The sequence below is a fragment of the Xenopus laevis genome, chromosome 2S, assembly GCF_017654675.1.
Source record: "Xenopus laevis strain J_2021 chromosome 2S, Xenopus_laevis_v10.1, whole genome shotgun sequence".
In the NCBI taxonomy this organism is placed as follows: Eukaryota; Metazoa; Chordata; class Amphibia; order Anura; family Pipidae; genus Xenopus; species Xenopus laevis.
Genome location: NC_054374.1, coordinates 98,131,365 through 98,157,193, shown reverse-complemented (window position 1 = coordinate 98,157,193; position 25,829 = coordinate 98,131,365). Strand labels below are relative to the sequence as shown.

The 25,829-nt window shown below is 36.0% G+C and overlaps 1 protein-coding gene across 2 annotated transcripts in view; it reads right to left on the bottom strand.

The window, feature by feature from the left end:
- The window catches only part of LOC108708949 (rho GTPase-activating protein 6), a 145,512-nt gene that overhangs the window by 30,640 nt on the left and 89,043 nt on the right, over positions 1–25,829 (bottom strand). For both annotated transcript variants that reach the window (XM_041584184.1, XM_041584185.1), the window contains exons 2-4: positions 21,446–21,605; positions 6,774–6,845; positions 3,509–3,765 (exon numbers count right to left, since the gene is read on the bottom strand). In XM_041584184.1, coding sequence (XP_041440118.1) covers positions 3,509–3,765; positions 6,774–6,845; positions 21,446–21,605 — 489 coding nt within the window. The remainder of the gene's footprint in view (positions 1–3,508; positions 3,766–6,773; positions 6,846–21,445; positions 21,606–25,829) is intronic.

Sequence of the window (25,829 nt, the reverse complement as noted above, 5' to 3'; positions counted from 1 at the left end):
CAGTAAGACTGTCTAATCACAAGAACTTTTTTTATCTTGGCCAAGTCATGTATTTATTTGATCTTGAACTCGGAATAGCTCTGCGGTTTGTTTGTGAGGAAATTAAAAAGCCAAGGAAGCAGATGATATCCAATAAACAGCAAACAATATGCTACACAGTTAGCATTCTTGTGAGCAATGACATACTCCACATAGACATGCAGTCATTGCATGAACTTTAATATTAAAAGGCAGAAGCCTACCAACTGCAGTGTTGTATGAATCTCCCAGCATGCTCAGTCAGACAACAACTGGTGATTTGATGAGAGACTGTTCTGTTCTATAGTACTACTGATAATGAATTACAAATGTTTTATCTAAAATATCTGTAAGAAAAGCTAAATATTTTAACTGTATAAGCTGATTTAAAGGTATGCTCTTATCATTCAAATGTAATGTACCTTAAGGTGGCCATAGACATAACAATTACAATCTTTCTTGGAAAAAATCTTTCCAAGAAAGATTGTTTGTTTCAGTACACATGTGTAGAGCTAAATCGTCACGTATACAGGTAGAAATAATAGAAATCTACCTGTATCTGACGATTCAGCACTAACAAGGGCTGATGTTTGAAGGCACCCAATCAAAATTTTCTGTCCAGCTCGACTGATGAGCCGACCGATATCCAAGTCTTCTGCCGATATCTGTCGGCTCTTTTGCCTCCATGCATGTGCTGAATATTGTACCTTTAGGCTATACTTTCGAGCGAGCGGTAGAAATGCAGACATGAGTTATAGCAACCTCTGGTCTCTTTGTTAAATAGTCAGTGAAAGCATCATATTGCAGTCTGCTATTAAAAGAAACACTTTATCATCAACAAAACATCTTAGATGACATTCTGGTTTCCATCAAGCACTGAGGTAATTAAAAGCTGACAGCTACACTACATCATTGGTATTTAATAGTTTATCATTTCAATATGTTTAGGAGTTGAGATGTAATTGAAAATTACTCTATATCAAGTAATGCTTCTTTGAAACAAATTCAGCCCAAATACGCAGCTGCTTTGGCCACTAATGTTTCACAACTAAAGTAAAAGAGCCAAAATAGCACATATGTTATTTAATAAAAAGTGTGAGTCAGTGTGAGAATAATAAAGTACAACAAAAATGCATGAATTTTTTTATTTTCACAAAATTGTACATCAGTTTGAAATCTTTAAAAAGTACAAGTTTTGGATTCCTTAACCAGAAATTGAATATATAGAAAGCTCCAAATTACAGGAAGGCCATCTCCTATAGACTTCATTTTAAGATTTTTTTCTTCTACTTTTTAAAATTATTTCCTTTTTCTCTTTACTAATAAAACACTACATATTACTTTAAACTACATGAATCTATATTGGTGGCAAAACAATTGGTATTGGGTTCAATTATTAATGTTTAAAGCTTTTATTAAAGGAATTAAGGTATGGTAATACAAATAAAGGAACAAATCATTATTCAAAACTCAAAATGAAAATCATATTTCCTTTCACCAGGTCTTATTAGAATTACAGGTACACTCAGAGCCAGTCCAACTCACTTCCACCTGCCCCATTCACTCACACTCACTCTCTCCTAATTGCTCCCCCTCCCTATTTGTGTCCCAGGCTGCTGCTGCCTCTGCTGCCTACCCTAGTTCCAGCCCTCAATCCCTGTATTACTTTTCACTTTGTCTTCCTCTCTTCAAATCTTTGCCTTTTCACTACTCACTCAGCACCACACTCCACCTCCAACTGGCCTCTCTCACTACTAGAATTCCTTACTCTTGACTATCTCCTCTATGTTTAAGTATATATAGCATATAGGAAGAAAACAAGATCACATAGTTATAATAGTTAAGTTGGATTGAAAAAGATCAAATACCATCAAGTTCAATCCCACCAACTGTACCTTAGTTGACACATATACAGACACACATTTATACAGGCCTATCTATACACTCTATACACTGTCTATACACATACTGTATATAAGTACATATACCAACACCTATACTAACTGACTGTAGATCTTAAGAGTATAACAGGTTTCCAGATAACGGATCCTATACCAGTATATAGAATACTTCTAAGCAATGGAGCCGAGTGCACTATTCAGTTTCATTAATGGCATTGACATAAATACAGTATGCATGCTACAAGCTGTAATACAGCATCTGTATCAGTCTGGAAGCACTGATAACACGCTTCAATTTTTTATAAATGGTGTCAGTTTACTAAGGTATGATAAGCAGCGATAATAGCCTGCCACAGGAAATACACAAAAGCAAGTTTACTAAACTGTGAACACTTCTGTCGTTGCGATTTTTCTGGCGAACATATGTATTAACACCTATTATCACATTCATACTACGTAAGTTGTCTTTAAGTTTATTAAACATTATTGCAAGAATTGTAGCCAAATATAGAAAAAATTTGGACCAATTTTGTCACCACCCACAGAGTGATGTTATGTGAAAAAAAAAGACAGAAATTGTATAGTAAAAGAGGAATATAGTTAGTTTTTAAACATAAGCAGTGAAAATGAGTGATTGCACTGGGGAAGAATGATACTTATAAATGTATTATATATAATTCACATATAGTGAATTTATTAATACAAAGTATATTTATTAATACATTATAAACAAATAAATTATATATATATATATATCTATATATATCTATATCTATCCCTTGTTTGTTATATATATATATATATATATATCTATATATATATATATCTATATACATATATATCTATATACATATATATCTATATACATATATATCTATATACATATATATATATATATATATATATATATATATATATATATATATATATATATATATATATATATATATATATATATATATATATATATATATATATATATATATATATATATATATATATACACAGAGCAAAATGTATGCACTCTGAACCAGTTGCTTATGGGTGCAGGGTCAACGCATTATGTATAGTTTAAAAGGACCCACACTCCAAAATCAGTGAAATATCAGTGTTTATTCTTCAAACTTATGCATCCAAGGTCCTTGAAAAAGGCCCTAATGTGGGTCAAAACGTTGGATGCACAAGTTTGAAGAATAAACACTGATATTTCACTGATTTTGGAGTGCGGATCCTTTTAAACTATATATATATATATATATATATATATATATATATATATATATATATATATATATATATATATATATATTCATTCATTATTGTGGCCATTGACAGTGGTGGCAAGACTTAAAGCAAATTATGCAGTTAATATAAATAAAACTTGCATGCCTCCTAATGCTCATAGAGATAGCCTTTCTTGCACTCAATGAAAATCCAGCAGCAGGTGCAAAGTGCAGCGACAGGGTAAGAGACCATCCATCCCTGTTCTTACTGCCTGTCATAGAGACCTCCAGCAATTCTGTAACATTCAAAGACTATATGTCTTTCTGTATTAAAATACATAACTGTGCCATTGAAGAGAAACTCACCCTTCTCCTTGCCCGAGGTGCTGCTTCTGGTGTATTGGGGGAGGTTGATTCATTTGGTGTTTCTGAAGTGGAGCTCAGAGATGAATTACTGCTTGAGAGTTCTTTATTCTGTCTCTTTGATCCAAAGGGTAGAATTGATGCTACAAAATCTACCACATCTTTCTGCTCTTCCTTTTGAGAATCCTGCCGAAGTTTGTGTGCTCTGTCATTGGCAATAACTTGCGATAGTGGCATTCCAAATGCCTGTGGTAAGAATTCTAAACAAGTGACATGAAAGAAAAAAATCATCAAAGACAAACACACAGTACATTCATTTGTACACACTGGACAGGAATAACCATGCCTTAAAGGCAATGCTTTAGTAAGATGATGTTGTATTGTACAATTTGTCAATCTCGAAAAATAGAATTGGATGTTGATTAAAACAATGGGGACATTTTATGGACATGGCCACTGGGCCAGCACATTTAGATATGTAGAAAGGAACCAGCAGCACACTGTGTTCAAGTTGCAAAAGTGCACCAAAATTTATTAAGCCCACATCATACAATTAGGCAAGCTTGATAAAGGGCCAGGTGGGCCCGAAACGTTGCCTAATTGTATGATGTGGGCTTAATAAATTTTGGTGCACTTTTGCAACTTGAACACAGTGTGCTGCTGGTTCCTTTCTACATGTTATTATGACCCAGTGACAGGAGTGGGTCCTCCAGTTACAGCACCTGACACTACAAGAAGTGTGTATCAGTAAGGTGAGCGCTCCACGTTTACAGGTGTAGCACATTTAGATATGGCATAGTCATAAATAAATCGAGTTTTGTTTTATTTACTTGCTCATAAAGTGTAGAGGGGAAGACAACTGGCTATCACGGTAGCTAAATAAAAGTGGTGCTGTGTGGAAATTATACTTGATATAGGTTTGCATAAGGTTAGATTTAAGATTTACAGTAACATTTTGCTTCAAAGAAAGATTTGTACCCTACAGTTTTTGTGCTGTATTCTCCAACACATTGGATTAGGGTGTAGGGCAACAAAGTGGCAATTACCTCTGAGCCCTGAGCATTGACAGACTCAGGAAGAGCAGCCATGTGTGGAAAGAAAATGTAGAATTTGTTGGCCTACAGAACCAGACACAATATTAAAACTCAAGGGGCTAAGTGGACTTCCTATATGTGACCCAAAGCAACCTATAATAGGCCACAACCATTTAACTTAAACAGTGATTCTCTTCTTTCCTTCCCAATATAGTCAAAAGGAAAATGGAAGCCACTGATTGTACTCTTTTCTCTCCTTTCTCCAGTATGTGGCTCGATTTCACAATTTTAATCCTTTCTTTCTATCCAAAACATACAGCCAGACTGCTAGGCTCACTGCAATTATAATCCATACCCTTGAGAATTCTCACAACTTATTGGGCTGTCCACATTTTTGTTTCCATGTATTCGTTTCCATTTGTTCAAGTCCCTAATGCCAAAATACATATTTTCACTAGTTTGCTAATGAGCGAAGAAGGGGTGGCGCTCGCTCTGCACAAAACCTCATGAAACTTGCACTACACCTGCTGGTAACCACCGATTCATTAAGAAATGAATGAAACTAGTGATTTTTGTTAACAAGACCCTATTGTCTAAATACTTATTATAGCAATAGGGAGTTGTTGAAAACATATAAAAAATGTGAGCATCAGCTTGATAATCAAAAGTTAAATATCTCTTGATGCATATTTGTTGCATAGTAAAATGTATAAAGTCTGAGGTCTGAGTCCCCAGCAGTAGCTCTAGCTGCCCACTACATCCTTTTCCATTCTTAATGCAAATTGCAAGCAGCAATAAGGGATTCAAACAAATCTCTTCCACGGTGGATAAAAAAATACCACCAGGTAATCAATCTGTCCAACAGTTTTAATTGTATAATTAAAAGACATATAAGATAACCCCTGCCCTTACATTTTTGACTTTTGAATACGAAAACATCATGTAAATTGTCATTTTGCGGATTTTTGGAGTTCCTATGGGGAAACTATGTTGCGTACATTGAAAAGTACACGGCATAAATCATATTTTTCATCTCAGGCGTAGGTGGAATTCAATTACCAGTTATTGCCACTAACTTCAGTTTAGTGCATCATAGTATTTACTGCTAATCCGATGCATAATCATTTCAGAATTATTGTCGGCAACAGCTTTCTGAATAATACATTCATACATTATACTTTGAAGAGTACATTTTGATGCTTTGCATTTGCTATTTTTTTTGCATTTGTTTTCTTAGTTCTTTGCCCCCACAAAATTTCTACTATAAAAAGAACAAATATTCAATGTTTCCAAAGTAAAACACATGTAATCCGCCCATGCAATATATTTTATTTATTTTCCTTATAAGAAAACAATTATGTAAACATGAACCCCAATGGAGACGAAATCTTGGAGGCAGTATAAACAATAAAGCAAATATTTTCCCAAGTTTTACCATACTGAGGTGAGTATGCCAAACCACAATGTTTCCTCATGTGGCCTTTAACTCCATACGGTGACAGACCAATATGTAGGCTATGATCAAGAACTGGCACTTATATAACAGTGTAACTAACTGTAACCCACAGCACCTTAATACCCCTCTGAATTGTGTCTGTATGTTACCCTCCCATTTAGACTGTAAGCCCTATGGGGTAGGGTCCTCTAGCCTTTTGTTTCCTTGACACTGAGCACTTAATCTGTATTGTAATTATATTTTTTATATTTATGTGAATTGTATTTCTAATGCCACCTTGTTTGTTACTACTAATTTATTGTTTTGTTGTACAGTGCTTTGCCCTCAAGGAGCGCTTAACAAATAAAAATATACATACAGTTATTGACAGCTTTTGCATCAACAGGACACTTGTGCTAGGACCCTCTCTATAGTACACTGACTTGCAACATTACTTTGAGAATTCTAGTATGCATTTGCTAAATATTGCTATATATTTCTCTACTGAAGTCTTATAAAACACACAAGAACACAAAATAAACATGGCTATTTGTCCCAGGATGTTGTCCCAATGTTGCTTGTACATTTGGTATAGTTGTGATCCTGTTACCTATTTTAAATACACCGGTAACCTGTGCTGTACTTATAATAGTGACCTTGAGGTGAATCAAAGTCACTTTTATAAGTCCAGTCCCCACATTCATCCGCAGTTTGCTGTCCATATAAACTCAATCTACTGCACTGCTATCACAAGGCTAAACAGCAGAAAGTATTTTTAGCACATCTTTTTTGATCTTACCTTTGTCTTTGTTTTTCTCCTTTCCTAATGAATCCAGTTTCTTCCGCAAAGACTTCTTCCTCTTCTGCCCATCTGCAAGCAAATTGTATTTTATTTAGAATTGTTGCAACATTTAGGGGCATATTTATCAAAGGTCGAAGTAAAAAAAATTTCGAACTTCAAATTCAAAAAGACCAATCGAATGGTGATTGAAGTTTTTTGGGGTCGAAGTGGGCCTACTTCGAATCATACGATTCAAAGTAGCGCTACTTTGATCTACTTTGATTCAAAGTTTTTTTTAACTTCGACCTTCGATCTCCCAAACTCCCCCAATTGCCTCCATACTGGTTCTAGGAGGTCCCCCATAGGCTAAAACAGCACTTTGGCAGCTTTTAGGTGGTGAATGTTCTAAGTCAAAGTTTTAAAGAGACAGTATATGATAAATTTCGATATTCGAATTTCTAAGTTTTTTTCAACTTCAAATCGAAGTTGGACTATTCGATGGTCGAAGTACCCAAAGATTACTTTGAAATTTGCACCTTCACTTCGACCTTTGATATATCTGCTCCTTAAACATGTGATATTGTGTACTTATTTTAACATAATTAACATGCCTTTTTTTCAGATTCTGCAATGATAAAAATACTGATAGTTACATACATACACACACATATGGTCCTATCAATACACTGGATATTGTACGTGTCCAAGAAATCATCCAAGCCTCTGGTATCGGAATTAATGGAGTCTGCATCTGCAACATCAAACGGTAAAGCATTCTAGAACCTCACTGCCCTCACCATGAAGAACCATTTGGTGGCCTAATATCCATCACATTCCTTAATGTCCTTTAATGTACTTCTAAAGACTAATCATGTCACTCACAAGAAAGAACCCCAACCTTGACAGAATTTCCTCATTGTTTAATTCTTCTTCCTTTTACTAATTTATTTGCACATCTCTGCACTCTCTCTCTGCAACAATTCCTGCATAAGGGGATAATCCTAATAACTAGGCATTCCTTAAAGGTGTTGTTTACCTTTAAATTACCTTTCATTATTTAGTATGATATGATATTCTGAGACAATTTGCGGTTGGTTTTCATTTTTTATTATTTGTGTTTTTCTAGTTATTTAGCTTTTTATATAGTAGCTCTCCAGTTTTTAATTTCAGCAATATAGTTGCTATGGTCCAAATTAACCTAGAAACCATGCACTGATTTGAATAAGAGACTGGAATATGAATAGGAGAGGGCCTAAATAGAAATATGAGTAATAAAAAGTAGTAATAGCAATTCATTTGTAGACTTACAGAGCGTTTGTTTTTTAGACTGGATCAGTGACCCTCACATGACTGGAGGCAGCTGGGAAATTGACAAAAATGCCTAGCCCCATGTCAGATTTCAAAATTGAATATAAAAAAATCTGTTTGCTCTTTGTAAAAATGGATTTCAGTGCAGAATTCTGCTGGAGCAGAAAAACACGTTTTCCCATGACAGCATCCATTTAAGGCATCCTAAGGCATATAGTTGATTATCGTTCATAGTAACAGGACACATCAAAAGTCATAATTTAGACCCTGGGATTGTCTTTTAAGAAATCCATTTCACTTCCCTTCAATTAAGAAATGTGGATGTTTCCTCTACTGGACCCCACACTGACCCTTTCTATGCCTGAGAGAAAGCTAATATTTGCCTCAAATCATGTTGAAAAATGCTCAGATACATTAGTACCTCTGTTCCACTAGAGTACAAACAGTCATCTCTTTGTTGTTTGCCTAAATAAAATCTGCAGTACCTTAACAAGTGCCTGTCCTGTGGGATATGTGAGTGCCTGTCATCTTTTCTCTGGTATGAAACCTAGTAAGCAAGGTCAAAAATCCAAATGACCAAGACTGGTCAATGCTTTTCCAAGTGCATAAGCAGAACTATGGGTAGTTTACAAGTACCTGCCTTGGTGGCAACTATTTCTCTCAAATATGTTTATTGTTGTATAGCAAGTAGCATGCTAAGAACGCCAATTGGCTCATCATTAGATCGGTCTCTTTTCTCAGTCTTTTTATGTCTCATGGTTTGTGCCAACCACAAACTTTAGACAGGGGTAATTGTGTGATGATACTTTGGAAGCCACCCTTGCCTGGAATGTCAAAGCTTCTTAGCTCGGCTCTGGTAAACAGACCTTAGCAAAGTTATGTAAGCCTGGAAATCAGTAGGTGGCTTGAACAGAACGGAATTTATTATATTGTGTACAGTATTTCCACATCTATTTTAATGATAGTTATACTGAAATGAAAAATATAATAAAAAAGAACAAATTGAACTCTAGCATACAAAAGAAAAATAGATCTTGATGGGTATTTATGTATGGTGCATAAATCTCCTGTTTAATTTTATAACCAAAATACATATTCTATTTCAATCATCTAATGGAATTCAAAATGTTTACTGCAACGATTACGTGTCTGAAATCAACAAAATGATAGCATTCATAAAATAGCTTTTGATAATTTGTCATAAATTTTTATTCTGTTTGTGTTACTGCTTACATTTCAAATGGATATTTATTTTCTCTCCATTTGTCAGTCATATGTATCCTGCCAGACATGCAGACATATCTAATTAATTTGTTTTGGGTTTTTGGTAGTCCCTAGTTCAATCACAGTTCAGTGGGCATACTTATGGCGTAAATGTCAGATTTGTGTTGAGTACTTTTTGTACATTTCTGTAGAACTTTCTTTGTATCTGTAGCATGACAACAAGAGAATGAGACAGAAATACTGCAATTGCTTCAACCAACTGATTTACTATTTTGAAGCATAACAAGTGTTTTTTACTAGCAATATGGTTAGATGTTTTCAATTAGCAGGCGATAGCACAAATGAGACATTTAGCTACACACATATTAAAAGCTTTCCTCTTTTATTTGCCCATCAAGTACATGCTCTAACTTTATAGGATATATACCATACTCATCTTTAAAGAGCACCCCTTAGCATCAATCAGAAGTAGTTTCCACACTCAAGGGGGCAAATTCACTAAGCGCCGAAGCGCCGAACGCTAGCGTTAATTCGCTAGCGTTTGGCATTTTCGTTACTGCGCAAATTCACTAACGAACGCTGGCGTAGTTTCGCTAGTGTTACTTCGCACCCTTATGCTAGGCGAATTTTCGCTAGCGACGTAACTATGCAAATTCACTAACTTGCGCAGTGTACTGAACGCTACCTTTTACGCTAGACTTCCTTCGCCACCTCAGACCTGGCGAAGCGCAATAGAGTAGATAGGGATTGTTTCAAAAAAAGTCAAAATTTTTTCTAAGTCCCAAAAAACGCTGGCGTGTTTTCTACATTCTGGGTGATAGGCTGAAAAAGATCGAAATTTTTTTTGGGGCTCCCCTCCTTCCCCCCTACATTTCCTGACTCATGGCAACTTACCTAGACAGTGGGCACATGTGTAGGGCAAAATAAAATTTATATTTGATGATTTGAAGGTTTTCTAGGCATTTGTAGTGCTGATACGTATTCCTCCATTGAAATTTGAATTTCGCGCCGTATGCAAATTAGCCTTCGCTAGCGTAACTTCGCTTTACATAGCGAATCAACGCTAGCGCAACTTCGCAACCTTACACTACCCCTGTGCGCAACTTTGGATTTTAGTGAATTTGCGGAGCGCTGGCGAAACTACGCCTGGCGAAGTGCGGCGAAGTTGCGCCTGGCACAACTTCGCATCTTAGTGAATTTGCCCCATGGAGTGGACTAAGAGACACTGCACTCTGCAGATCTGGTGTAGTAGATCATTATGCACATGAGTGTGGGCAATTTTAAGTGAAAAAAAAATGTTTTCCCCTTTGAGCCCAGAACTAAAACACACGCGCCAGTGAGCCTTGTAGATCACTGCACTGAATACCTAATTTTAAATATAAAGAGAAAAACAATTTATTCACACACATAAAATCACACAAACTGATTAAATTAAACATTTAAAAGTAATTAATAAAAGAAAAGCCCAAAAGTTTTTCAAGTCATTTTCAGTTTATAGTCCTCATGCCTCATTTCCTTGCCTCCTTTTAATTCTCTTTTCTGCTTACTACTCAATAGACTTCAACTTCTTTTCCTGCTTCATATTTTTCTGGCTTCTCTCCAGCCACATGTCTCTATTCCATTTATAATCTATCCCTCTTTTGCTTGCCCTCTTCCTCTATTTAAAGACCAAAATTGATATTTGACATTCCACATATTTAAAATTTCCTGCAACTGGCACCTTTATGTTTAAGTTCAATACGGTAAAATGTGATCCCCCCCCCCTTGCTTTTCCTTCTATTTACAGCCTCTTTAACAGATCTAAAACAAAGGTTCTACTGTATTTACATCTATCCACTTTCCTTGGCTCTTCTCCCTTCCTTCCCTCTCTCCACCCTGCATTTTATAACGTTGTGCTTTTCCAATGGCTCTTATATCCTTCCATACATCTTTTCACCACCTATTAGTGTCTTCTTAGTTTTGTCCACTCACTTTTTCTACTTTTCTCTCTTTGTCTAATCTCTCTTTCTCCATATGCTCCCTCTTTTCCAATCTTCTTACTTTCTCTAATCTCCCTTTATCATTTTTTCTATCACTAACATTTTATTTTCAATTTGCACCACATTTCTGTTTTTTAACCCTTCTCATACTATGCATTGAACATCATTCCTAGACAAAATCCAGATGCCCATTAGGCAAAGCTCATATTTAATTTAGGAAGAAGTGATTTGATGGGGAATGATCCACCACCAGGTGGAGTGGGTTATTAAATGCCATACCTATATTCTCATTTAAAGTAATTTATTATATAGTTATTTACTTTAAAAGGAGCAGTGTACCCCCTTTTTCAACAATTACAATCAGGGCATGCAAGCCAGGAGGCCCAGTGGGATGATGGCTATTATGCAAATGCCAGTATCAAGAAAGCTTGAAAATAGGAGAACACCTCAGGGCTCAATAATTGTTGATAATATATTCCATACCCATATATTTTGACCTTTAGATTGAGTACCTCTCCTCTTTTGCACTAATCAAGATTGAACTTTAGTTTGCATAGAAATATGTAAAATATGACAAAAGTAACGAAATATTACGTTGTGGATCAGTTTGTTCCCAATCATTTATACATTTTAGTCTTTGTAAATAAAAAGATATCAAGCTGTGTTCTCCAGGCTCAAACTCTCCATGTTAAATCAAAATTATTAAAGGTGTAAACGCACCACAGGAACAGAACTACCATATAAATTAAGGTTTGCAGTTCCTGGTGACTGTAATCCTGGACACTCGTGAGGACTATCTGTTTTGTGACAGTTCTTGACTTTTTTTCTCATGTGTGGTACTACTTCTGATATGTTCTGTTATGTACATGAGGATCACTGTTCAGCCACATTAGAATTACAATCACAGCACCACTGCTAACACTGTCAGGGAGCCGGGAGCTCCCTCCAGGGAGGTAGTCAGGATCAAGGAGGAAGCCCTCTTGAGGGTACAAGGTCGCGGTATCCAAAGGGTTAAGCAAGATACAAGGTCAAAGTCCAGGCAAGAGTTCAAGGGCAGGCAGAATAATCAGCAAAGTCCAAAGTCCAGGCAAGAGGTCAGGCAACAAACAGGAACAAGATTAGTCTCAAAATAGCAGACAGGAAACCCAGGAAACACACAGTAACAAATCCTATACTTAGGCGCCATTCTGGCGTCTTAGAAGGGTTTTTATATTTGAATTTGGCGCATAGTGACGTCATCGGCGTCCTTGCGCCGACGTCGACGCGCTGACGTCATTGCGCCAGCGCCGCTACCCACGTGTCGGCCATGGGCGCCACCATTTTGGGAGCGACACCGGCAGGGGAAGACACGCCGCCTGGAGCTCCTGGAACTGCTCCGGGCGGCGATCGTGACAAACACCCAGGCGGCATACAGTAATTAGCTACAATAAGGCTAGATTGTATGTCATTAGTCTTTTTGTGTGGAAAGTTGGATTGTAGATCCATTAGCTGGTTGTATATTGCCAGTGTAATAACACTAACACTTGTTACTTTCTGACATCTTTCATGGGGATCCTTAATTCATCATATCTGTTATTTTCTTCCCCTTTTTATAAGAAAAAGCCTATGCCAGTATAAATGTTGTGACTTGGGCTGTTTGAATAGAAAATGAAAAATTAATCATTTATGTGAGCTGTGTATTTTGTGTATTTTTCCTCAATTGTGGTAGGTCAGTAGAAGTGGAAGGCATTCAAAGGTAAATATTATTACTGTGAGGGTTGTATATACCATATACCACCCGTTAAGAATTAGTTGAAGAAGGTAATGTAAAGCAGTGTTTAAAAGCCTCAGAGCTATATATATATATATATATATATATATATATATATATATATATATATATATATATATATATATATATATATATATACAAAGTTCAGACAGGACAGCACCACCTCCCAGCACCACCTCCCAAGCTGCCCTTGTGCACGTTAAATAAAGCATATGCATCTGGAAACAAAGAAAACACCACCAAGGGTCAACACCATGTTGGGCATACCATGCCATAATACAATATATTTTTTTCAGCAAAGACCCTTGGTGCTGTTTTCTTTGTTTCCAGATGTGTGTGTGTGTGTGTGTATATATATATATATATATATATATATATATATATATATATATATATATATATATATATATATATATATATATATATATATATATATATATATATATATATATTCTCACAAAAAAAAGCCTGGAAAAACTGGCCAGGCTCGTGTATGGAACCCTTATGAATTGATTCTAAGAAATAGGCCATTATAAAAAAAACACTACCATCAAAGACCAGCAGTTTTATGGCACTATTATCAGTAAATACAATCAACGGAATTAGTAAATCACATAACTATGTTTGTTTAAAACTTGGTGTCACAATGTTTGAAAAACTTGTATAAAACCCATTGTGTACATCTTTATATAAGCAGTTATTTACAATTTAAAAGGTTAAAACCATCAGGCATCACTTAGATGAACATACTCTGTAATAGTATAAACACCTAAATGCCAAGTTTATTTTAATTCATCGGAGAAGTCCATGTCAGCATAAAAATATCAGAGGGGTGGTGCTAAATCAGGCCAGAGAGTCACACTTTCCTTCTGATGTGGCTTTCCAGATGTAGGACCATTTTCTTCCCAGACAAACTGCTATTTGGGCAATATTATTTTAAAACATTTAAGTTAAATAAACTTAAAGGATAAGGAAAGGTTAAAATTTAGTAAGCTTTATAAGAAAGGTCTATATAAATACACCAGTAAACACTCAAAGTAACACTGATCTTAGTCCTCTATCAAAAGAAACACTGCATTTCTATTGTGTACACATGGGCTTCTGTATCAGACTTCCTGTTTTCAGCATTAAACTCTAGGGCTAGGGCTTGAGCATGCTCAGTTTGCTCCACTCTACCTCCCTCCTCCCCTCCTTGCTGTAATCTGAGCCCAGAGCTATGAGTGAGCAGGGAGAGACTCAGACAGGAAGTGATGTCACGGCGAGCTAATATGGCAGCTGTTACCCTATACAAACAGAGAGAGCTTCTAGAGCTGTTTACTCAGGTATTGTAAAGCATTCTACAGAATAAATATAGTGTTATAGCTTGCACCATTGTGGCTACTCTATTGACAATAAACTGTCTCTGTAGCTTTCCTTCTTCTTTAAAAGGTGATATTGGCTTAATTTATGAAAGATGGTGCAATGTACCAAAATGGTCTCAGAGCCACAAAGTGCTGCTTCTTACTGCCTTAATGGCAACAGCAGAAAGACAGTAGAATGGCTTTACATGGGTTCCTTTGGAATGCTCCCTAACCTGATCGCCATTTAGATGCTCAAGTTAGGTTGGGGGGATCCAAGATGTTAGGGAACCCTGCACTTACCTTACTACATGCCTATGACAGGGCTCCCTTGCAGCCAGCAGAGCTGTGCAAACCTTATGCCTTATAGTACCGAACATGCACATATTCGAAGAATGTTAATGATATTACCAATGTCTAGTATAATGAATAAGTCTTTAAGGACATCAAAAAAAACAATAATTTACATGACTATTGTTGTGTTCATCCTGTTATTTGTAAAAGTTTTGTAACATTTAAATACAAGTATTACCAGTTACTGTCCACTTTGTGGAATCAAGCACAATCCTTACAAGCCATTATTTTATACTGATTAACATCCTTGCCATGTAGAGTCTCCCAGCTATAGGTAGATTATTCTAGATGGCATACAAAGACATCATATGAAATTGAGGGTGTCAGTGGAAGAAATGTTGTTCCTGGAAGGAAGCATTATATTAAGCGATATATTATTTTATGAATGATTGACACTATGTACATTTAACGCATTATACAGTGTTAGTAAGATTAATACATAACCATTGACAATGGCAGTGGCATTTCTTCATTTGTTAGCAAACATTAAGTTATTCCTTCTTAACAGAATCAGTATTTTCTGAAAATATTTTATGACACTAACTTTTATGTAGTTTAACTTAAAAAAAAACATGTATAAAAAAAACTTTTAAAGGAAGAAAATTCTGTCTGTACCCAATTCCCACTGGAGAGCCAGAGAATCAGCTCAAGGGTTATACACAAATGCAAAATAATAGCATGGAGCATACGCCTCATATTCAGTGATCTGAGACGAGTTTAAAAAGTTATGATAATATTCAGTTGGGAAATCTTAGGATAAGCTTTGGCTTACCAAGAAGACACATTTGAATTACTGTTTATGGAGCTGAAATGTATCCTAGCAAGATAATTACTCCAAAAATTCACCCTCAGAATGATGTATGTTTTTTTTTGCATAAAACGTAACTTTTTTTTTTTTTAAACTGTATTTTTATTTTTATGTACAAAACAAGGTAAGTGGTACATTTCCATTCCAACACATTTCATATTGCATTACATGGGTTGTGAGATATACAAATAAAATCAATGTTTCAATCTGACAACAACAGTCACTTCAAATTTTATCCTATAGATCATATACAAGTTTCTATATGGCAGGAGGAGCGGACCCGAGGGGCCCTTATCTCAGTTGTAAGGTAAGTATGTTCCTTATCAGGACTTTTCCCTTTTTCGTTATATTATTTGAGGATCCTGTATCTGAATATGCAGTTTAAAATTTTTTGTACTCTTTTTCCCACACCTTGAACAGGGTGTCCTAATAAATAAGTTAGTGGAGTGCTTGGGAGTTCCAGGCATGTAGCCTTCCTCACAAGTGTCCTCATTGTGGTCCATACGGGACATATGATGGGGCATAACCAGAATATGTGAAACAGATCTGCCGGGGCCTTTCCACATCGCCAACAATTTGATGACGTCCCTGGAAAAATCTTCTGAAGGAGAGCTGGGGTGTGATACCAGCCATATAACACCTTATAAATATTTTCTTTTATGGGGATGCATATAGAAGATTTTGAAGCGTTTATCCATATACGTTCCCATTGTTCTATTGAGATACTTATGTTCAAATCTTTTTCCCATCTTGTCATATAAGAATGCGGTTTTTCCTCTATAGGATGGGAATTAAGGATTCTATACAGACCTGCCCTTTCTCCGATTTTAATACATAATTTTTCAAATACAGTTAGATCTGGCATTTTCATCGTAGTACAGACTGACTTTACATTTTTTCAAAATGAATCAGTTAATAGTGCTGCTCTAGCAGAATTCTGCACTGAAATCCATTTCTCAAAAGAGCAAACAGATTTTTTTATATTCAATTTTAAAATCTGCCATGGGGCTAAACATTTTGTCAATTTCCCAGCTGCTCCCAGTCATGTGACTTGTGTCTGAACTTTAGGAGAGAAATGCTTTCTGGCAGGCTGCTGTTTTTCCTTCTCAATGTAACTGAATGTGTCTCAGTGAGACATGGGTTTTTACTATTGAGTGCTGTTCTTAGATCTACCAGGCAGCTGTTATCTTGTGTTAGGGAGCTTCTATCTGGTTACCTTCCCATTGTTCTTTTGTTTCGCTGCAGGGGGGAAAAAGGGAGGGGGTGATATCACTCTAACTTGCAGTACAGCAGTAAAGAGTGATTGAAGTTTACCAGAGCACAAGTCACATGACTTGGGGCAGCTGGGAAATTGACAATATGTCTAGCCCCATGTCAGATTTCAGAGAATGCCCCATTATACAGGAAAGGCGTGAGGGGGTGGGTCTATCAGTGGGACATAATCTACCTTTGCATTTGGCCCAAATACTTAGAGTAAATTGAATTGTACCTGGGGCTATATGTACCATTGTCTCATGTTTATGAGTCCATAAAAGAGTACTTGGATGTATAGGGGCCAAAGCCAGCTTTTCTATTTCCATCCACATAGTATATGCTAATTTAGAGGACCATTGTATCGTATGTCGGACCTGGGCTGGCCAATAGTATGTATCGAAATCCGGAATATCCAGCCCTCCTTGAATCCTCTGACGCTGTAAAACTCTGTGTACTCGCTGCCTTCCCCCCCCCCCCATATGTATCTATAGCAAAGATTTTGGAAGCTCTGTATTGCTGGTCTAGGAACCGCTACTGGAAGAGTAATAAAGCAGCCTAGAAAGAGTGGTCATTTTAAGTGTAGCAATTTTTCCAAACCAGGATAAATTTAACTTTCCCAAATAAACTCAAAAATTAGAATTAGAATTAGAAAATTTTCACTTCGACTTGATAAATCTGCCCCTTACTTTACGTAGATGTAGCGGTAACTAATGTGAACACCGCCACCCCATTTTAAAAGATCCCAGTGTGCAATCTCTTGCATTTGTTCATGTAATATATATACTGTATGTTGAAAAATGATCACTTAAGTCTTTTATATAAATCAATGTTTTAATGGTTGTGTACTTATATATAACTTCTAAAAACATGACTGTACCATTGCATAAGTGAAATTAATTGTTTATTTGTGTTGGACTTCCAATAAAAACATTTTTTAAAAAAAGCACGATTTAATCGGATTGGGTAAAAACTCTGTAAAGCCAAGCGAAAATCCGAATTGTGCGATTTTTTCAGACTTTTTCCCGAAAAGTTCGAATTTTTCAGATTTTTGCATGAAACGTCCGAATAGGATAGGGACCTCACGAAAAAAAAAATTCCACTAAAAATTCAGATTTTGCAGTTAATTTTGTAGTTGAGTTTTAATAAATAACCCCCTTTTTGTACATGAAATGGCATGGCATATAAAACAAAAGCATATTTATATATCAATTTAAATGGTAACATTTTGGTAATGGCTGCTACTGGCCATTCTTATAGAGTGCATTTTAGTTAGCGGTTGTGCTGTGTTTATATAGTTTTGAATGGATAGCTCTCTTGGGCTCTCTGCAGGCATGTTAGTCCCAAGTGTTGGTCTTGAGTGATTTCCTATGTTTTCCATGTAGCTAGACATGGGTCCAAAATAAAAATATGTTAGCTAAACAAATCCAGTTCCCAAATATTCAGATAATAGATCTCATACCTGTATATAGTCGTGTTCCACTAACAATTAAAAAAATTATGACCTGTTTTATGAAATCAAGCAAAGTTTTTTCCAAGATTATTCATCCAGTGCATATTTATATTTTACATGCACAACTTACTGTTTTTATACAAAGCCTAAGGGTTTTTATTTTCAGAGGTCATGGCATTTCATGTGACTCTCTGCCTGAAATGCTAGAAAACAAGGAGGAAACTATTCTGCCTTCCCTAATACACTTCCCTGTTAGTTATAGCCAGTTCTTGGATTTATGTACTGTAGGTGAATTTTTCAATAAAGCCTCTTTCAAAGGTATTTTAGCAGATATTACTGAAATATGAATGTAAAAATAGAACAGTACCTTGTACTTGATCAAAAGTCAGGTATAATTAATCCTTAATCAAAGCTAAACCAGCCTATTTGGTTTATTTAAAGGGGTAGGTTACTGTTAAATTAACTTTTAGGCCACTTCTAAGCAACTTTTGGACCCTAGTAACCAGACTGCTGAAAGTGCAAACTGAAAAGCAAATGAATAAAAAGTGAAACAACTCAAAAACCAAAAATAATAAAAAATGAAAATCAATTGCAAATTGTCTCAGAGTATCACTCAAGTCATCATACTTAGGGGCACATTTACTAAGGGTCGAAGGGTTAATTAACCCTCGAATTCGACCCTCGAGGTAAAGTCCTTCGACTTCGAATATCGAAGTCAAAGGATTTACCGCAAATCCTACAATCGATCGATCGATCGAAGGAAAAATCGTTCAATCGAACGATTCAAAGGAATTTAATCCATCGATCGAAGGATTTTCCTTCGATCAGAAAAAGCTTAGAAAACTTATGGGGAAGGTCCCCATAGGCTAACATTGTAGCTCGGTAGGTTTAAAGTGGCGAAGTATGTAGTCGAAGTTTTTTTTAAAGAGACAGTACTTCGACTATCGAATGGTCGAATAGTCAAACGATTTTTAGTTCGAATCGTTTGAGTCGAAGTTGAAGGTCGAAGTAGCCTATTCGACGGTCAAAGTACCCAAAAAAAACTTCGAAATTCAACGTTTTTTTTTACTTCGAATCCTTCACTCTAGCTTAGTAAATGTGCCCCTTAAAGTTAAGTTAAAGGTGAACAACCCTTTAATGTTCAAATGTTTTTCTAGTAGATTTAAGGTATCTATTATCAGGAAAACCCCATGTTCTGAGCATTCAGGATCATAGGTCCCATAACTGTATTTCATGGACAACAAAACCTTAAAAACAACTATGCCTTAATCTGAATGCATCCTTAGTTTGTAAATCCTGTGTACGTTCTGTAATTATGTAGCAAGTGCACTGCCACCCAAAGCCTGGGGCTGGCTGACATAAACAAAAATGTCTGTCTGCTAATGCCCCTACCTTGGGGCAGTCTTCCTGCACATTCAGCAAGTTTTCTGCAGTGTGCATGACTCAAATAGTCCGATGATGCACTTCTGTGCGTTATCATTTACATAGCGGCTACTAAAGTAAGATTCTGGCATCGTACAGAGAGAAGGGAAGAGAGAAAGGGACAGAAAATACTACTCCAAGCATAGATATGAGGAGGTGAAATCATGGTGATTTCATAGACCTACAGTATATGAGAACTACTCTAGGGATAATAGGTGTATAGTTAGCGATCATTCTCCTTTAAGTCCCATATATATATTCTCATTTGAAGAAAAAAATGCATGCTGTATACCTGCATTTAACTGCTTATTCACCATATAAATTAGTACAGTAGTTCTTGTACTTTATAGAAGCTATACAGAAGCACAGGCTGCTAACACATGGTAGAGATGAAACCATGCTGACACTCAGTTTAAGCAATAATCACAGGCCGCAGGCTATTCATGGCGCTTTCTACTGTTGTTTTAGACAGTAATCCGTGGAGATTCTTAGGGCATTGATTTATGTTAATAAATAGAACTGTTCACTGGTGCGGTGCAAGGAGCAGAGAGCAGAAATGTTGTATCTTATCCCTAATGTGTTTATAAGAAATACAATCTAAGATTTCTTATAAGACTTCTTTTACAGAAATGGATAAGTAAATATACAAATGCTTTCAAAATATAAAACTAACAACTGAAATGTATTAAACTTTACCCCATTTTCCTAGAGACTGTAACCATGGTGACACAGCCAATCTAGGTATAAGTATATACTGTGTATTTTGGCACATTTGCTGCTCTAAATGTAGGTAATTACTGCTGATACCAGGAAGCTTTCCACAGTTCCCAGAACGTGTACAAGAACATGGATAGGAGATTGCTTTGACATATTTAAATGTTCCAAATGGGAGTAAACGGATACTTCTGTGGTGATATTTCTTATAAAGTGCTATAAAAGCAGAAAGAGAGAGAAAGAAAAGAATGGCTATAAACCACACAAACGGAGGCATCAGTGCCAACAGAACATGGTAAATAGCATGCTATAGGAAATATGCTTCCATGCTAATAAAAGCTGTGCAATTGTGCACGAGAGTGTTAAAAATGCAACATGTGTTGAAGGTGTTTCCTTTAGTGACTAACTAAGATATATTTTGCAATCATTCAGGATGTTATGAATCCTTTGTCAGGCTCATGGTTACAAATGAAGTATGTTATATATGTACAGGAAGCAGTCCTGAAAAGTGTTTATTGCAAAAGTTTTATGCAAAAAAAAAAATGGGGTAATTAGGGAAAACCAGATGATGGAGGTGGTACAGTGGCATCAGCCTTTAGTTTCTTCTGTTAAAGAGCGATGCAGAATACAAGAGTGTGATTTCACAGAAAACAACACAATAAGAGCTCAGCGTGTCACCTAAATAAAATATTTCCTCATGCACATACAGTAGTGCAATAGTAAGGCTCTTTAGCAAGGAATCAGTGTTATCAACAGTGTTGCTGTAAAGTACAATGAGACAACCTATGCATGTCTGGCTATGCCTCCCTCTAAACCAACCTTACCGCCACCCTGACAAAACGCCACACCTGATTTACCAAGTCCTGGCCATTTTGCAGAATTCCAACCACCATATCACCGAGACCCTGGCAGGACTCCTGCCTGCCCCTTGATGGCATCCCTATTAATCTGTAAATTGGACACACACACACTCTTATTCTAGAAGTAGCAATATGTTATACAGCAGGTACAATCATCATAACAGCAATCCATCCATGCAGAAATTGCAGTAATTATATACAAAAGTTACCTTTGGGAATGGTGATCTGACAGTTCAAATCATAATCTTGCTGTAGACGGTAAAAAGCTACCTCCTGTAGTCGTGCTCGCTCCAGTTCGGAGAGGCTTTGGATAGGAACAGATTTCAGACGGACGCTGCGCCCAGACATGCTTTTCCATGTAAAGTCACCCTGAAAAAGGAACACAAAAGGAACGTTAACGATCGAATTTTTCCAAAATCAAAAAAATTTGATTGCAATTATATCTAATATAAGTAATTATAAAACAACTGGACTTGGTGAGAAATTATTGAAGACGTTTCACTACTCATCTGAGCAGCTTCTTCAGTTCAACTGACTGGAGTTCAACTTCAAGTTCATGGCATCGTCGCTAGTGCAGTTTCACGTCCTTTCACCAGGCATTTTTGCTTAGGCAAACGATTGTTACTCCGCAAATTCACTAAAGTGCGAATTTTACAGAACGTTACCTCTTTCGCCTGAGTTTTCTTTGCCAGCTTAAACCTGGAGAATTTATAGGATGAAGCTACATCTTCCTCAATCTTATGTCAGCGACATCATATCCTGTATACCGAAATGTCATAAAAATTATAAAAAAAAAAACAGTGGTGTTTTTTCATAATTCAAAGCGTGATTGTCTTTAAAAGTTTTAACTATTAAAAATGTTTGTTTTAACCTTTTTTACCATCTGAGGGGCTTACCACATTTCTTTTAGTTTGGGCTCGTGTCTAGGGCATTAGAGGATCTCGTTTGTCTTTATTTTGCTTCCCTGGACATTTTTATAATAAGTGGCTACTTCAAGAATTTGCACCAACAACGCCAGTGTTTTTTTACAACTTTTATGACTTTCCGGCATACAGGATATGATGTCACTGACATAGGATTGAGGAGGATGTAGATACATCTTGTGAGTCCGCCTGGTCGAAGGTGGAAGTGGGCGAGGAAACTCTGGCAAAAGAGCTAACGTTCTGTAAAATTCGCACTTTAGTGAATTTTTGGAGTAACGTCTGTTCGCCTGAGTGAAAATTCGCCATGGCTATAGGGCGCAAAACTGCACTAGCGACAATATCTTTCGCTAAAGAATTGTCCTCTATGCACTTTGCCCTTTAGTAAATCTGCCCCTACAGCTCTTCTACAGAAAAATCGCAAAGTAAATACTGTACTTTCTTAAGATATTTGTAAAATATTTGCAAAGTGTAAATTGACCTAAGACACATTTGCTTTCCTTAACTTAAAATACATAGACACTGTTTGTTTTAAAAATATACTTGAAACTCTAATGTAAGCAGTGAAAATGGACATTTGTTTAAGTGTTTAGATATATTGTAGCGTCTTGCCAAAAACTGGATTAAGAAGAGACCCACAATATATGAAATAATAACAGACATCAGCAAAATGCATTCTACAAAATCAGGATGGTGGTGGCAGCTTAAGAGATGAACACATAAACACAGAGTCTACACTGAAAGATGAAATTTCCTACAGTTCAAGTAAAAATAACATTTTTAAGCTCCGGACATATTTTCATATCATATGCCATATGAAAAAAGTTCTAGGCTTCAAATATCATGCTAAATGAAACATGAGGTTTAATTCTCTTCTTCAGTGTATGGTGGCAAATGGTAAACAGAGTTCATCTCTGCCCAGCACTTGCATATTGAACTTACATGAACAAAAACACATGGCTAATACATACTGTATTATTGTAGCATATTAGTAAACAACCGATAGAATATGTTCAGATATCTCCCTAAATTCCCACAGTTATTTACAAATCCATTAACTGAATTCAGCAGTTGGTGGAAGGGTCATGTAGAAAGAAGTTATTATACTCTGTGGAGAACTAAAGCATATAATTATGGTGTATTATGCTCATTTAGGAATTACGGTACAGACATCCATAAAAAAAAAGCCAGCATTGTGTGTGTGTGTTAGAAAGCAGCTATGATTATGATTGTGTTTCTAATGCAAGGGAACTATATATTTCCTATTTGGTGTCCTCAGGTACTTAGTTTTATTTGATCAATTCAACTCCTTTCTCCTGCCAAACTGCTATGCTAGCTACTGTAGTATGGTATAAAATCTGTGTCTTATGACTTATGTTTTATTTGCTTGAACTGGTTTTGTGAATATATCAAAAGTTAGCTCTACATGGGAAAAGACCTCAGGAAAAAGACAATATTTTGATTCTCTGGTTATGCAAATTAATAACATTATAGAAAAGGGAAAAGTTAAAATTAAGTAAGCGTTATCAGAAAGGAATATATAAATACACCAGTAAACCCTTCAAGTAATGATGCTCTGAGTCCTCTGTAAAAAGAAACACAGCATTTCTTTCCTTCTATTGTGTATACACATGGGCTTCTGTATCAGACTTCCTTCTTTCAGCTTATACCGCCAAGGCACCGGCTTGAGCATGCTCAGTTTGTTCCTCTCAGCCTCTCCCTTTTCTCCCCTCCCTCCTCCCCCCCCGCTGTAATCTGAGCCCAGAGCTATGAGTGAGCAGAGAGAGACTCAGGTAGGAAGTAGCCACACCAAGCTAATATGGCAGCTGCTATCCAAAACAAACAGATAGAGCTTCTTTAGAACTGTTTACTCAAGTATGGTAAAGCATTCTGCAAAATAAATATAATATAGCTTGCACTATTGTGGCTAATCTATTGGCAATAGACTGCTTCAGTAGCTTTCCTTCTCCTTTAAGAATCACATTTTGTATGCATATTAAACTGAAAAAAAAAATATGCTAAGGAAATTCCAGTGAAAGATTCCCATGGAGATTAACATGAATCCTGGCAAATCAAAATCAAACATGTAACATTTTAAACATTGGTGCAAAGAATGAATACACAGTTAAGGACTTGTTCTGTAAAAAATGCTGGTGTTTATAATTAAATGTACTAATAATAATATTTAAATGTTAATCATTGGCTCCTGTGCAAAGACTTTATATTTATACACAAATGTCACACTATAATATCTGCAAAAAAATATAAAGCAAAAAATGTTTTACCCAATTATTGAAGTGTTATTTATTAAATAATTACTTTCATAAGGAAACATAGAAAGTAAGGTTACATTTATTTATTTTATTTTTTTTAAGAATGTTCAAGGTTATTTCCCCTTATTTATTAATCCATTTTCCTGAAAAGTTCCAGTTCAGAACTTGAATAAATTGTACGAATATTCGAATTGTGCAAATTTTTAGGATTTTACTTTCCGATAAATCAGATTTTTTCAGATTTTTGCCCAAAAATCACAAAATCTTTGGATTATTGCACGAAACCACGTGCAGATCAGGATATCTTCGGGACTTTTCCCATTGACTTATATACAACCTTGGCAGGTTTGAGATGCCGGATTCTGACTTTTTCCATCCTTGGGGGTAAAATAAATCCTGAAAAAGTTTAGGTTTTTTTCACTTAAAATTTCGTATTTTATAGTAAAATAAACGGACTTTAATAAATAACCCCCAACGTGTGTAAATGTCTTAATTAAACCTGTTCTGCTCCTAGCCCAGTTAAAATTAAAACAATGGAAAATGTATAAACAAACACAAGAATATTTGTGTGCAACACCCTTATTTGTTTATAAAAAGAACTAAAAACAAATACGGGTATATCTAATAAAGAGCAACTGGACTTTCTGAGTTTTCTTGAAGACATTTCACCACTAATCCGAGCGGCTTCTTCAGTTCAGGTGTTTGGAAATTCCCTGGCATTTAAACCCTTAATGGTAGTAAAGCCACAGACATCCAATCACAATGGTTCCATTGAATGTATTCAGTTGTAAATCTGTTGCAGCTCACAGATTTGTGAAAGTGTTATCCAGCACAATGATACCATAATCGTCATAGAGTCAGGTGTTAATTTTTCAATGTACATGTCTGGAAGTGTGAATTGTTGTGAAACCACTGGTGTAAGTACAGTAACGTAACTAGTAAAGTAAAGTAAAGTAAAGTACAGTTTACTACCCTTGAGGATTTAAATGCCGGAGAATCCCTACCACTCAGTTAAACTGAAGAAGCTGCTCAGATGAGTGGTTAGACGTTTTCAGGAAAAATCAGAAAGTCCAGCTGCTTTATTCTTAACTCTATTCTATTAGATACTTTATATCATGACCTGGATGAATGAGAATTTCCATAAGCAAATACTGTATGGGAATACTAAACTTATTGCAGCCACCTAGAAGCCTAAAATTTTAGCATCCAATCTTGGATTTTGCTAGGAGAACAGTGTGCTCTAGGCCACTGTTTTGAAGTTAAGCTTAAGGGTCATTGCAAATTATCAATTAGAAATAAGATTCTGAAATTAAATTTGGATGATGGTTTTCTGAGCTGCAATGTAATTAGAATATGAATTAATTTTATATACACAGCATATCATTAGTTGGAAACTGAGC